Source organism: Panthera tigris, chromosome D4, assembly GCF_018350195.1.
Source record: "Panthera tigris isolate Pti1 chromosome D4, P.tigris_Pti1_mat1.1, whole genome shotgun sequence".
Classification (NCBI taxonomy): domain Eukaryota; kingdom Metazoa; phylum Chordata; class Mammalia; order Carnivora; family Felidae; genus Panthera; species Panthera tigris.
Genome location: NC_056672.1, coordinates 1,967,940 through 1,981,696, shown reverse-complemented (window position 1 = coordinate 1,981,696; position 13,757 = coordinate 1,967,940). Strand labels below are relative to the sequence as shown.

The window sequence follows — 13,757 nt, the reverse complement described above, 5'->3', positions numbered from 1 at the left end:
TCAAGTTTGTGGCGTTTTTTTAATGGCAGCTTTAGCAAATCAAAACCATCGCTAGTACAGAAAATAAACCATAAATTAATGATCTTACAATCATTGAAAACACATTTTTTTTCCCTCCACTGCATTTGAAGAAAGTGGAACATTTCCTAGTGCTTTCTGCTATCTTCACAACCGTGAGGAAAGGAAAGGTCAGGAGAGCAGCTCTTGAGGTGGGAGGCGATGGCCAGACTTGGTCCTCCTATGTCTGTGGAGGTGAGACTTCTGGCTGAAGCCTCGGCCACACTCCCTGCACACATACGGCTTCTCTCCTGAGTGGGTGCGCTGGTGTCTGATGAGGGCCGACCTGAAGCCGAAGCCACGCCCACACTCACTGCACACGCACGGCTTCTCCCCTGAGTGTGTCCTCTGGTCAGAGGTGAAGTGAGACTTCTGGCCCAGTCCTTGCTCACACACTCTGTACACATCAGTCGCCTCCCCTGAGTGTGTCCTCTGGTGTCTGGTGAGCAGCGACTTGAAGCCAAAGGTACGTCCACACTCCGGGCACAGGTAAGGCTTCTCCCCTGTATGTGTCCTCTGGTGTCTGATGAGGGTGACCTTCTGGCCAAAGCCACGCCCACACTCAGGGCACAGGTAAGGCCTCTCCCCTGTATGTGTCCTCTGGTGTCCCATGAGGGAGACCTTCTGGCTAAAGCCGCGGCCACACTCAGGGCACAGGTAAGGCTTCTCCCCCGTGTGTGTCCTCTGGTGTCTGACAAGGGTGACCTTCTGGCGAAAGCCATGCCCACATTCAGCACAGATATAAGGCTTCTCCCCTGAGTGTGTGACTTGGTGACTGAGGAGCAGTGCCTGCTGCCTGAAACCACGCCCGCACTCAAGGCACAAGAAGGGTCTTTCACTGGAATGTGAGCTTCGGTGTTGGAGGAGCGATGCCTTCTGGCAAAAGCCTCTCCCACACTCGGGACACACAAAGGGCTTCTCCTCCAAGTGTGTCCTCTGGTGCAGGATCAGGGCGATCTTTTGGCGAAAGCCCCGCCCACATTCCTGACATTCGAAGGGCCTCTCCCCAGAGTGTATCCTCTTGTGGTTGGTAAGTGAGGACGTGTACCTGAAGTGGCGGCCACACTCCCGACACACATAAGGCTTCTCCCCTGAGTGTTTCCTCTGGTGGATGGTGAGGGAGGACTTGCGGCCAAAGCCTCGCCCGCACTCCCTACAGCTGTAAGGCTTTTCTCCCGAGTGTGTCCTTTGGTGCTTGGTGAGGTCTGACCTCTGGCAGAAGCCTCTGCCACATTCAGGACATACGTGATGTTTCTGGAGGCTTAAGAGACTGGATTTGGGACCGAGTCCCAGTCTGTATTTCCCACACATGGCTGCTCCAGATGCTGAAAGGTCTGCTTCTTCAGGACACATCCCCTGGTCCACTCCCCCAGCTCTTTTGCCTTCTACCCGGTCTGCTGGCCGACCCTGAGAGGATCTGAAGAGCACCCGGGAAACCCCACTCAGCTCAAGTCTCCTTTCTATCTCTTCCTCCTCTCCTTGTTCACTTGAGCAGCTTGGAGCTTCCGTTGAGATGGGGCTTCCTGCATATGAGCTTGGGAAGATCTGAGGAAGGTGACCGCACAGCACGTACTGTTGAAGGAACTGTGGACTGGAAAAGGCCACCGGGCAGGAATGGACACATGGCTGGAATTCTGTTCCTGGTTCTGCCGGAGAGAAGATGTTGGTCAGAATCACTACAGGCACCTTGTGAAAGGTTGGTCGTACCTGCCCAGCAGTCATTGCTCCGATGTTCTCACAACCAAGACTTCCTTTACAGACCTACTTTCCATCCTTTGCTGACACATTATTGCATATCTTACTACAACACAGAAGATACACATGATGAGGCAGCTCTAAACACCAGCCCAGCCCTATAAACTGCTGCCATTAGAGTTACACATTTCCACCAATACAGTTCACTTGCAAGACCTAATCAATGCTAATGCAAACGTTAATCCACAAATGTATATATGCTTCCACTAAGAAACAATGTGACTCATGGGGGCAGGGAGCGCGAGATGGCGGAGTAGGAGGACCTCAGCTCACCCCATCCCATGTTTACAACTAGGTGTCACTCACATCCACATCAGTAAACTGGAGAGTGATCTGGCAGAACAGACTCCACAACTAAACAGAGAGCAGCCACATCTGAGAGATTATGAAGGACAGAAACGGTCGTCAGGAGCTGCCCAAAAGGAGGAAAGAAGGAGCAGTGAGGAGCTGTGGTCACGGGGATGGGAAGCCCACACAGAAAAAGGAAATCCCCATAGCATCCTGCCCTGAAAACCAGAGGAGCTGAATTCTGTGAGTTTGTATACCCAGTGGGATTTGGAGCTAGAGCTTTAAAAGTCAACCACTTCAGCACTGGGTGAGTGATAACCAGGGCCTGTCCCTAAAGTGCAGCCCAAGGAGAGTCAACACAGAAACGACAGCTTGCACAACAGGAGGGAGATCTGTTTATGCTGATTTTGGAGTGTGCTGAGGAGACTTCTCTGGGAACAAAGGAACTGGCAGGTGACATTTTCCTTCCCCCACTCCCCCAGCATAAACACAGGGCCACCTGTGGGAAGTGGGGCTGCACAGACACTTGCTAGCAGTGTGCCATGTCCATGTATTCTCCTGAAGACTTGCTCATCCTGCTGGCCTTGGCCCTGGGCTTATCACAAATTCTTTTAATACCCTGTGTGCCATGCCCCCCTGGCCTGCATTTCTTTGGGGGATCTGGTTTAGGATTAGCAGCTCAGTGCAAATTTTGCTAATGTAGTGTACATGCCCTGCCCAGTTCCTGCAGAACCCCAGGTCACAGCCACTCCTGTGCTCTGCACCCCTGGCTGTTGCCTTGCTTTGGGGGGATCAGCCTAGGACACATGGCTCAATGCAAATTTTGTTAACATCATACATGCCATGACCGTCTATCACACGTCAACTGCCACGTGCCCGTTGTTGCCACCTCAGCTGCTTGCGTTACCCCTCGCCACTGCCAATGTGCACCACGCTCCTAGCCACCACCGTGCTTTATGGCATCTATAGCCTAGGACTAGTGGCTCAATGCAAATTTTGCTAATACTGCCATCCCACTCTTGAGCCCTCGTATGGTCACTCCACTTTCAGAGCCAGCCTGATTCAGTCTCCCTAACACCACAGAGCAGGCACAGCCCATAACAGGCAGAATGAGTGAAGTCTGGACTGAAAAGAAAAGCTACTCAGACACAATAGTAGGATGCAAGCAACACACTTAGGAGACACCCCTGAAGCGCCAGGTCCTGGTGAACAGGGGACACTACAGGACCTCTTCTTCATAGAACCACTGCTTTCAAGAGCAAGAGACATTGCAGACTTTCCTAACACATAGAAACAGACAAGATGAGACAGAGGAATATGTCCCAAATGAAAGACCATGATAAAAACACAGTAGGAGAGCTAAGAGAATTTAAATTAATGACCATAATGATACTCACTGGACTTGAGCAAAGAATGGAGGACATCAGTGAGATTCTTAACACAGAGATAAAAAATAACGTATCAGAGATGAAGAACTCCATAAATGAAACCAGAAATACAACAGATGGAATAGGCAACAGGAAGGAAAGGAATGTATCAGCGACCTGGAGGATAGAGTAATGAAAAGCAATCAAGCTGAGCAAAAGAGAGACAAATACTCCATAATGAGGATAGAGTTAGGGAAGTCAGTGACACCATCAAGCATAGTAACATTCACATTATAGGGATCCCAGAAGAAAGGGGGGGGGGGGATAGAAAATGTATATGAAGAAATAATAGATGAAAATTTCCTAATTCGGGAGGGAAACAAATCCAGATTCAGGAGGCACAGAGATCCCTCAACAAAATCAACCCAAGGAGGTCTGCACCAAGACACATAGCAATTAAAACGGCAAGAAACAGTGGTAAAGAATTTAGATATTGCAAGATAAAAGAGGACAGGTACATGGGGAAACTCCATAAGGCTGTTAGATTTTTTAGCAGAAACTTGCTGGCCAGAAGGGGTTGGCATGATGTACTCAAAATGCTAAAAGGGAAGTATCTGCAGCCAAGAATACTCTATCCACCAAGGCCATCATTCAGAATAGAAGAAGAGGAACAAGAATTTCCCAGACAAAAACTATAGGAGTTTGTGACCACTAAACCAGACCTGCAAGAAATGTTAAAGGGAATTCTTTCAGTGGAAAGTTGATAAGTGAGAGTGTGAAAAGTAAACACAAAAATAGTAAGAATAAGTATTTCTGTAAAAAATCAGTCAAGACATTCATAAAAGGATATAAAATGGGACACCATATATCTAAAACATGGAGGGAAGGAGTAAAGAATGAGTTTAACATTGAGCAGCCCTCAGCTTAACATAGACTGCTACAGATGCAGAAAATGTTAGATATAAACTGAATGGTAACCACACACAAAAAAAAGTAATAGATAAGCAAAACATAAAAAATCTATCACTAAAGAAAACCAACAAACCACAAAAGAATCAGAAAACTACAAATATAACCGCAAAACAAGTAACAAAATGGCAATACATAACTATCAATAATTACTTTCAATGTAAATGGAATAAATGCTCCAATCAAAAGAATGACAGAAGGGTGACAGGATACATTAAAAAAAAAACAAAAAAAACCCCATCTATATGCTGCCTACAAAAGGCTCATTTCAGACCTGGAGACACATGAAGATTCAAAGTGAAGGGATAGAGAATATCATGCAAATGGATGTCAAAAGAAAGCTTGGGGTAGCAATACTTATATCAGACAAAACAGACTATAAAACAAAGTCTGTAAAAAGAGACAAGTACACTATATAATAATAAAAGGGACAATCCAACAAGATCTAGCAATTGTAAATAGTTATGCACCCAATATGGCAACACCCAACTATGTAAAACAGTTAATAACAAACATAAAGGAACTATGTTATAGTAATACAATAACAGTAGGGGACTTTAACATCCCACTTACATCAATGGACAGATCATCCAAACAAAGAAAAGCAACAAGGAAAACAGTGGCTTTGAATGACACATGGGAACAGATGGATTTAACATATGTTCAGAACATTCTACCCTAAAACAAGATAGAATACACATTCTTTTCAAGTGCACATAGAATGTTCTCCAAAATAGATCACATATTATGCCACAAAACAAGTATCAACAAATTTAAAAAGATTGATGTCATACCATGCATTTTTCTCAACCACAACCCTATGAAACTAAAAATCAACCATAAGAAAAAATCTGGAAAGACCACAAATACATGAGGGTTAAATACTATGCTACTAAACAATAAGTGGGTCAACCAAGAAATCAAAGAATAAATCAAAGAAAGAGTACATGGAAACAAATGAAAGTGAAAACACAATGGTCCAAAAACTTTAGGAATGCAGCAAGAGTTGTTCTAAGAGGGAAGTTTATAATACATCAAGAAGCAAGAAAAATCTCAAACAACCTAATCTTACACCTGAAGGAGCTAAAAAAAGAACAACAAAAACCCAAAACCAGCAGAGGGAAGGAAAGAATAAAAATTAGAGCAGAAATAAATGATACAGAAACTAAAAAAATAGAACAGTGAAACCAGGAGCTGGTTCTTTGAAAACATCAAGAAAACTGAAAAGGTTCTAGTCAAACTCATCAAAAAAAAAAAAAAAAAAAAAAAAAAAAAAATCAAAATCAAAATCACAAGTTGGAGAAATAGTAACCAACAATAATACAAACTAAGAGAATGTTATGAAAAACTCATGCCAACAAGTTAGACAACCTAGAAGAAACAGATAAATTCCTAGAAACATATAACCTACCAAAACTGAAGCAGGAAGAAATAGAAAATCTGAAGAGACCAATTATCAGCAAGGAGACTGAAATCAATAATCAAAAACTTCCAACAAACAGAAGTCCAGGACCAGATGGCTTCACAGGCAAATTCTACCAAACACTTAAAGAGTTAACCTATTCTCGAATTCATTTTGGGAGGCCAGTATACCCGATAGCAAAACCAGATAAAGACACCACCAAAGAAAAGAACTACAGGCCAATATCTCTGATGAACATAGATGCAAAAATCCTTCACAAAGTACTAGCAAAGAGAATCCAACAATACATTAAAAAAATCATTCACCAAGATCAAGTGATTTATTCCCAGGATTCACAGGTGATTCAATATTTGCAAATCAATCAATTTGATACATCACATCAATAAGAGAAAGTATAAAAATCATATTTCAGTAGACACAGAAAAATCATCTGTAAAAGTAAAGCATCCATCCATAATAAAAACCCTCAACAAAGTAGGTTTAGAGGGAATATAACATAATAAAGGCCATATATAAAAAACCAACAGTAAACATCATCCTTAATGGGGTAAAAACTGTTTTCCCCCTAAGGTCAGGAACAAGACAAGGGTGTCCACTCTCACCACTTTTATTCAACAAAACATTGGAAGTACTAGCCACAGTAATTAGACAACATACAGAAAAGGAATTCAAATTGGTAAGGAAGAAATAAAGCTTTTACTACTTACCAATTTGAATTCCTTTTCTGTATGTTGTCTAATAACATAGGTGACAGGAGAGTATACATAGAAAACCCTAAGGACTCCACCAAAAAGCTACTAGAACTGATAAAGGAATTCAGTGAAGTTGCAGGATACAAAAGCAATGTGCAGAAATCTGTTGCATTTCTATATACCAATAATGAAACAGCAGAAAGAGAAATTAAGAAAACCATCCTATTTACAATTGCACCAAAAGGAGTAAAATACCTAGGAATAAACTTGAGAGGTGCCTGAAAACTATAAAGCTAATATAAGAATTTTATATTATAAAATTCTATAAACTATATTTATAAAACACTATAAAAAACTATAAATATAAAAAACTATAAACTATAAAAAACTATTTATAAACTATAAAACTAATATAAGAAATTAAAGACAACATAAGGAAATGAAAAAAACATTCCATGCTCACAGATTGGAAGAACAAATACTGTCAAAATGTCTATACTACCCAAAGCAATCTACACATTTAATGCAATACCTATCAAATACCAACAGCAACAATCCTAAAATTTATATGGAACCACAAAAGACCCCAAATTTTATGAGAAACTGATCTTAAAATTTAAGTGGAAATGCAGAGGACCTACACTGCCCAAAGCAGTCTTTAAAAAGAAAAATTAGGGGTACCTGGGTGGCTCCATTGGTTGAGCATCTGACTCTTGATTTTGGCTTGGATTTTGGCCCAGGGTCATGGGATCAAGCCCCATGTTGGGGGGTGGGGGAGGAGGGGGTTGAGCATGGACCCTGCTTGGAATCTCACTCTCTCTAAAATAAAAGAAAAACTTCTACCTGACTTACAGAGAGAGGGAGAGTACTTCCACTACCTGGCTTCAAGACTTCTGGTGGTCCTACAGTAATACAGTGTGGTTTGTTTAAGGATAGGGCTATTCTATTGAAGAAATAGAACTGAAAGTGTAAAACAGACCCACACTTAGCCATTGGATTTTCAACAAAGCAATTCAGTGAGGGGAAGGCAAGTCTTTTCAGCAGTTGATGCTAGAGCCACTGGGTATCCATACGAAAGAGTAAAATCTTGATTCCTGCCTGACACCATATACAAAAGTTACTTCAAGGTGGATCATGGACTTAAAAGCTAAAACTATATAGCATTTAGAAAATATAAATTATCTTCATGACAATAAAAATTTTAAAGGAGAAAAATTAGACTTCCTCAAAATTAAACATCTGCTTATCAAAAGTAACTTTAAAAAATGAACAGAAAGGTTTCAGACTAAGAAAATGTTTGCAAAATGTACATATGACAAATTGGTATCCAGGATTAATAATTCATAGAACTCAACAATTTTAAAATGCAATAAACTGGAAGAAGATTTAATAAATACTTCACAAAGTAAGATATACAATAAAGCACAAAGAAAGTGCTCAACACTTAACCATCAGGGAAATGGAAATTAAAGATCCCATGAGAAACCACTACATATCCATCACAGATAAGGTGAAAACTGTGGGGGAAGTTGTGAGACAAATGTCACTCTCTTCTTGTGTGTTCATGGAAGTGAAATATGGTACAGCCAGTTTGGAAAATAGTCATTTCTCATAATATTGCATATACTGTACCCTGTGACTCAGTGTATCAAACTGAATGGTATCCCACCAAAATTCATTTCTACCTATAGGACTTCTTTTGAAATCAGGTTTTTGCAGATGTGATCAAGTTAAGATGGGTCATACCAAATTAGGGTGAGCCTTAATCCAATGACTGGTGTCCTTACAAGGAGAGAGACTTAGATACAGAGATGCATAGAAGGAAGGCTGTGTGGTCACAAGGCATGGATTGGACTGACAAAGCAACAAGCCAAGGAATGATTGCCAGCAACCACCAGAAGCCAGGAGAGGTGAGGAACAGATTCTCCCTCCAAACCTCCAAAAAGAACCAACCCTGCCAGCAGGTTCATTTTGGACTTCTAACTTCTGAACTGTGAGAATAGATTTCTTTTGTTTTAGCCTTTCAGTTTGTGGTAAATTGTTACAGCAACCCTAGGAAACTAATACACCTGGCGTTACTCTAGGTCTTTATCCAAAGGAAATGAAAACATAGGCTTACCAAAACAAAAAACCTAGCATAAGATTACTAATAACAGCTTTTTCACAATAACTAAGGACTAGAAACCATCAAGGTGTCTGCCAAGGAGAAAGGATAAATAGTTGTATATTCACATGATGGGAAGCCACGCAGCATTAAAAAGGAACAGGTTACTAATGTATGCAACAACATGGATGAAGTTCAAAAACTTTGTACTGGGTGAAGAAGCCTACACAAAAGAATACGTATCATTCCACTCATGCAAAATTGTATAGTGGGCAAAATTAATCCATGATGAAATAAAATCAAGACCAGAGGTACCTCTGAGGGTTAGGGTGGGAGTTTACTGGAATGGGCCATAAGGAACTATCTGGAATGCTAGGGATTGTAGAGATAGACACATTGTTTGAACTCTAGCAAACTTAAGAATTTGCATTTCCTGTAAGTAAATTCTACCTGAAAAGGAATACACTAGGTAATGATACACATCTACCCATTGCTCCTGTGGTCAACCACCTTACATGACTCTGCTTAGCTGAGAAGAACTACCAGGGATTACCCTCTTAAAATGCAGTGTCTGAAGATGCTTAGCTGGACACCCTAGACCTAAGTCCGTGGGCCCCTGCCTGCCAACTACTCACATGAGCCAACCTAGGAAGAGATTGTCTCTTTCCCCTCACTTGTTAGACCATCTTTGCCAGGTCCATTCAGTGGTCAGATCAGATCTTACACACACACACACACACACACCTGCCAACCACTTTTGGATAGAGATCGTCTGGGAAGAATGAACAGAGATGCAAGGACATGCCACAAAGACCTTGCAAAATGACAGCAATAGCCGTCCATAACCAGAGGCTTCATAAGCTCTTTACCCATAGGGAGAACACCAGTCTCTTTTCCAAGGAAACTAAATCCTTTATACAGTGCACAGACTCAGATATGCCCAGCTCTCCATGAGAGGAACTGCTTGCACTAAACCCCTCACTCTTACTAACCAAGGAGATATTGCTAGAAATCTGTCAGAATGGCCAAAATAAAAAATAGGGCTAATACCAGATACTGGCAAGAATGTGGAGAAACAATCATGCAGACGTTGCTAGTGGGAAGATAAAATGGTGTAACCATTCTAGACATGGCTATGGCTCTTTTTTACAAAACTAAACATTTATTTACTATATGACTCAGCAACTGCACTCTTCAGCATTTATCCCAGAAATAAGGCCTTAGGTTCACACAAAAACCCGTATAGAAATGTTGAAAGCACCTTCATCTATAAAAGCCCCAAACTGTAAACAACTGGAATATCCTTCAGTGGGTGAATGGTTTAACAAACTGTGGTACATTCATACTATGGAATACTAGTCAGCAATAAAAGGAATGAAGTATTGGTACATGCTACAGTTTGGATGGATCACAAGAATTATGCTGAATGAAAAAAGGCCATCCCAAAATGTTAACATACTATATGATTTCTTTTATATAACATTCTTTTATATAACATTCTTGAAATGAAAATTCATAGAGAAAGAGAACAGATTAGTAGTTGCCAGACAGGACAGGGGAGGAGGGAGAGAGTTGGCTGTGGCTATAAAAGAGCAGCACAAGGGATCCCTGTGATGGAACTATTCTGTATCTTTGGATATACTGGCAGTTACAGGAATGTACATGGGATAAAATTTCATAGATCTAAACAAACATACACCCACACATACAAAAGAGTGAAGGTAAAACTGGTGAAACCTGAATAAGGTCAGTGCATTATGTTAACAAAAATACAAGCCTGATTTAACAAGGGGGGAAAAAAAAATCCATTCACCTCATATGTGGAATTTAATACACAAAACAGATGAACATAGGGGAAGGAAGAAAAAAAAAAAAAGAAGGCAAACCATCAGAGACTATTAACTTTAGGAAACAAACTGAGAGTTACCAGAGGGGAGGTAGGTGGGAGATGGGCTAAATGGGTGATGGATATTGAGGGCACTTGTAATGAGCACTGTGTATTAGATATAAGTGATGTATCACTAAATTCTCCTGAAACCAATATTACCCTATATGTTAACTAACTAGAATTTAAACTTGAAACATAAAAAGAAAAAAAGGACTGCACTTGTCAAGAATGACACATGGAATTGTTTTGAATCACTCTATTGTACACCTGAAACTAATGTAACACTGTATGTTAACTAAAATTAAAATAAAAACTTTATAAAAGACTAAAAAAAAAATAGATCATAAATGATCACCTCAAAACATGCCCAGAAAACATTTAACAAAATCCAACATCTATTCCCAATAAAAACTTTTAGCAAAGAAGGAACAGAAGTTTGTTGTGCTCATAAAGGGCAGCTATAAAACTTAAACTTAGGAGAAAGCATTCCCCCATAAGATCAGGAACAAGGAAAGGATGTCCACTCTCACCATTTAAATTGATCATTGCACTGGATGTTCTCGCCTGTGCAATGTGGCAAGAAAAATAAAGACATACTGAATGTAAAGAAGTAAAACTATGCTTATTCACAAATAACATAATCATCTATTAGAAAATCCTATAGAATTTGACAAAAGCTACTAGAACTAAAAAGTAAGTATGCAAGTTTACCAGATACAAGATGATTATCCATAAGTTAATTGTGTTTCTCTGTACTTTCAACAATTGAAAACAATGTGAAAATAGCTTCAATAGTATAAAAAATATGAAATATAGAGGGATAAATCTGAGTAGAAATGCATAAGACCTCTGTACTAAAAATTATAAAACAAGGCTGACAAAAATTAAAAGAACTCCCATAAAAATGGATATACCGTGTTCACATATTGGGTGATACAGTGCTATTTCCATGTAAATTCTCTCCAAAATGAGGTAGATTTAATTCATTCCAAATCAGAATCCCAAGTAGGGTGTGTGTGTGTATGTGAAAATTGCTATTCTAAATCCATATGGAAATTCAAAGAACCTAGAATAATTAAAACAACTTGAAAAAGGAAAAAACGTTGGAGATTTATACTGTCTGAACTCCAAACTTATAAGGCTACAGTAATCAAGACCGTGTGGTATTGGCATCAAGGTAGAAAAAGGAGTGAAAAAAAAAAAAATAGAATCCAAATATAGACCTGTACACATTTGGTCAATTCATTTGCCACAAAGGTAAATAGGCAATTCAATAAACAACAGGTTGCCTTTTCAATAAATGGTGCTGGAAAATTTAGGTATTTGTATGCAAAAACAAATGTACTTAAATCCAGAGGTGGTACCAAGTATAAAAATTTATTCACAATAGATTATAGAGCTGAATATAAAATAAAAATTGTAACACTTCTAAAAGGAAAAAAAATATGAAAATCTCTTTCACCTTAAGTCAGGCAAATATTTCTTAAACACACTACCAAAAGTGAAATTCGTGAGACAAAAACTTGGACTTCATCAAAATTAGGAATTTCTCTTTGAAAGACTATTAAAAGATTGAAAAGGTGGGGCACCTGGGTGGTTCAGTCGGTTAAGTGTCCAACTCTTGATTTCAGCTCAGGTCATGAGCTCACAGTTCATGAGATTCAGCCCCATGTCCAGCTCTGTGCTGACAGCACAGAACCTGCTTGGGATTCTCTCTCCCCCTCCCCTTGCACACTCTCTCTCTCTCAAAATAAAGAAAAGAAAAGGAAGCCATAGGGAAAATATTTGTAAATCAAACATCTGACAATGACCTTCTATACAGAATATATGAAGAACTTTCAGAACTCAGTAACAAAAATATAAGAAAACAATTTTTTTTAATGGGCAAAAGATTCAAAGAGACATTTTACCAAAGGTGTACGGATGGCAAATAAGCATATGAAAACATCATCAGCCATTAGGAAACTGTCAGGCAAAACCAGATGCCACTACACAGCTATGCAAATGTCTAAAATGAAAACAATACCAGGGTGTCTGAGTGGCTCAGTCGGTTGGGTGGCTCAGTAGGTTGAGTGTCCGACTTTTGATTTCAGCTCAGATCATGATCCCAGGGTGGTGGGATGGAGCCCTGCATCCACACTGAGCATGGAGCCTGCTTAAGATTCCCTCTCCCTCTGCCCTTCTCCCCCCCTTCGCATGTGCTCACTCTCTCCCTCTTTCTCACAAAAATAAGAAACTTTTTATTTCTTTGCCAACTTTTGGCAAAGATGTGGAGCATCTGGAACCCTCATACCTTGCTGGTGGGAATGTGAATAGCATAGCCACTTTGGAAAACAGCTTTTGAATTCTGTAAAAAGTTAAATATACACTATATCCTATAACCCAGCCATTCCCAGTTCCGGGTATTTATCCAAGAGAAATAAAAGACTTGTCATGAACATCCATGCTGATTTTACTTGTATTAATCAAAACTGGAGACTACTCAAATGTCTTTCAGTAGGTGAATGGTTAAATGAATTGTGCTATCTATGTAATGGAATACTATCCAGCAGTAAAAAGAAATGAACTATGATACAAACAGCATTATGGATGAAATTAAAAATAATTATGTTGAGTGAAAGAATCTGGTATACATTCTATATATTTAACTTACATTAATTCTGGAAAATGTGAGCAAATCTATGATAGAAAGCAGAGCAGTGGGTACCTGAGTCTGCGGAGGAGGGAAAGACGAAAGGATAGGAGATAGGGACTATAATGAGGCACAAGGAAACTTTGAGGTGACAGTTATGCTTGGTATTTGGATTGTAGCAGTGATTCCATAGCGGTAGCCAAATTTTACACTTTAAATACGTGTAGTTTTTTATATTAAATTATTTATCCCTAAACTGTTATACCATAATATACCATAATACATTTTATATTATACCATTATTATAGCTTATATAATAGTTTCTCTTAAAAAAAAAAAAAGACAAAAGCACTGATTTTGCTATAAAGTACAAGTCCAGATATATGGTTGTATTTAGAAACAAAATGCCAGGAATGTTGAAAACAAAAGAATAAAAAAAAATAAATCAGGAAAAAATTTATTCTTACCTCCAGTCATTCACATAAAATTGATTCCCACTGGATTAAAGACCTACATGTTCTCAGAATTTATATGGAATTTCTACAAATCAATAACAGAAACAGCCCAAATGAAAAGGAGGGA

The 13,757-nt window shown here is 39.5% G+C and overlaps 1 protein-coding gene across 5 annotated transcripts in view; it reads right to left on the bottom strand.

The window, feature by feature from the left end:
* Window positions 1-13,757, bottom strand: part of ZNF169 (zinc finger protein 169) — a 58,563-nt gene continuing 44,806 nt past the window's right edge. For all 5 annotated transcript variants that reach the window (XM_042963348.1, XM_042963351.1, XM_007097326.3 and 2 more), the window contains one exon: window positions 1-1,703. In XM_042963348.1, the coding sequence (XP_042819282.1) occupies window positions 190-1,703 (1,514 nt within the window). In that variant the 3' untranslated portion in view covers window positions 1-189. The remainder of the gene's footprint in view (window positions 1,704-13,757) is intronic.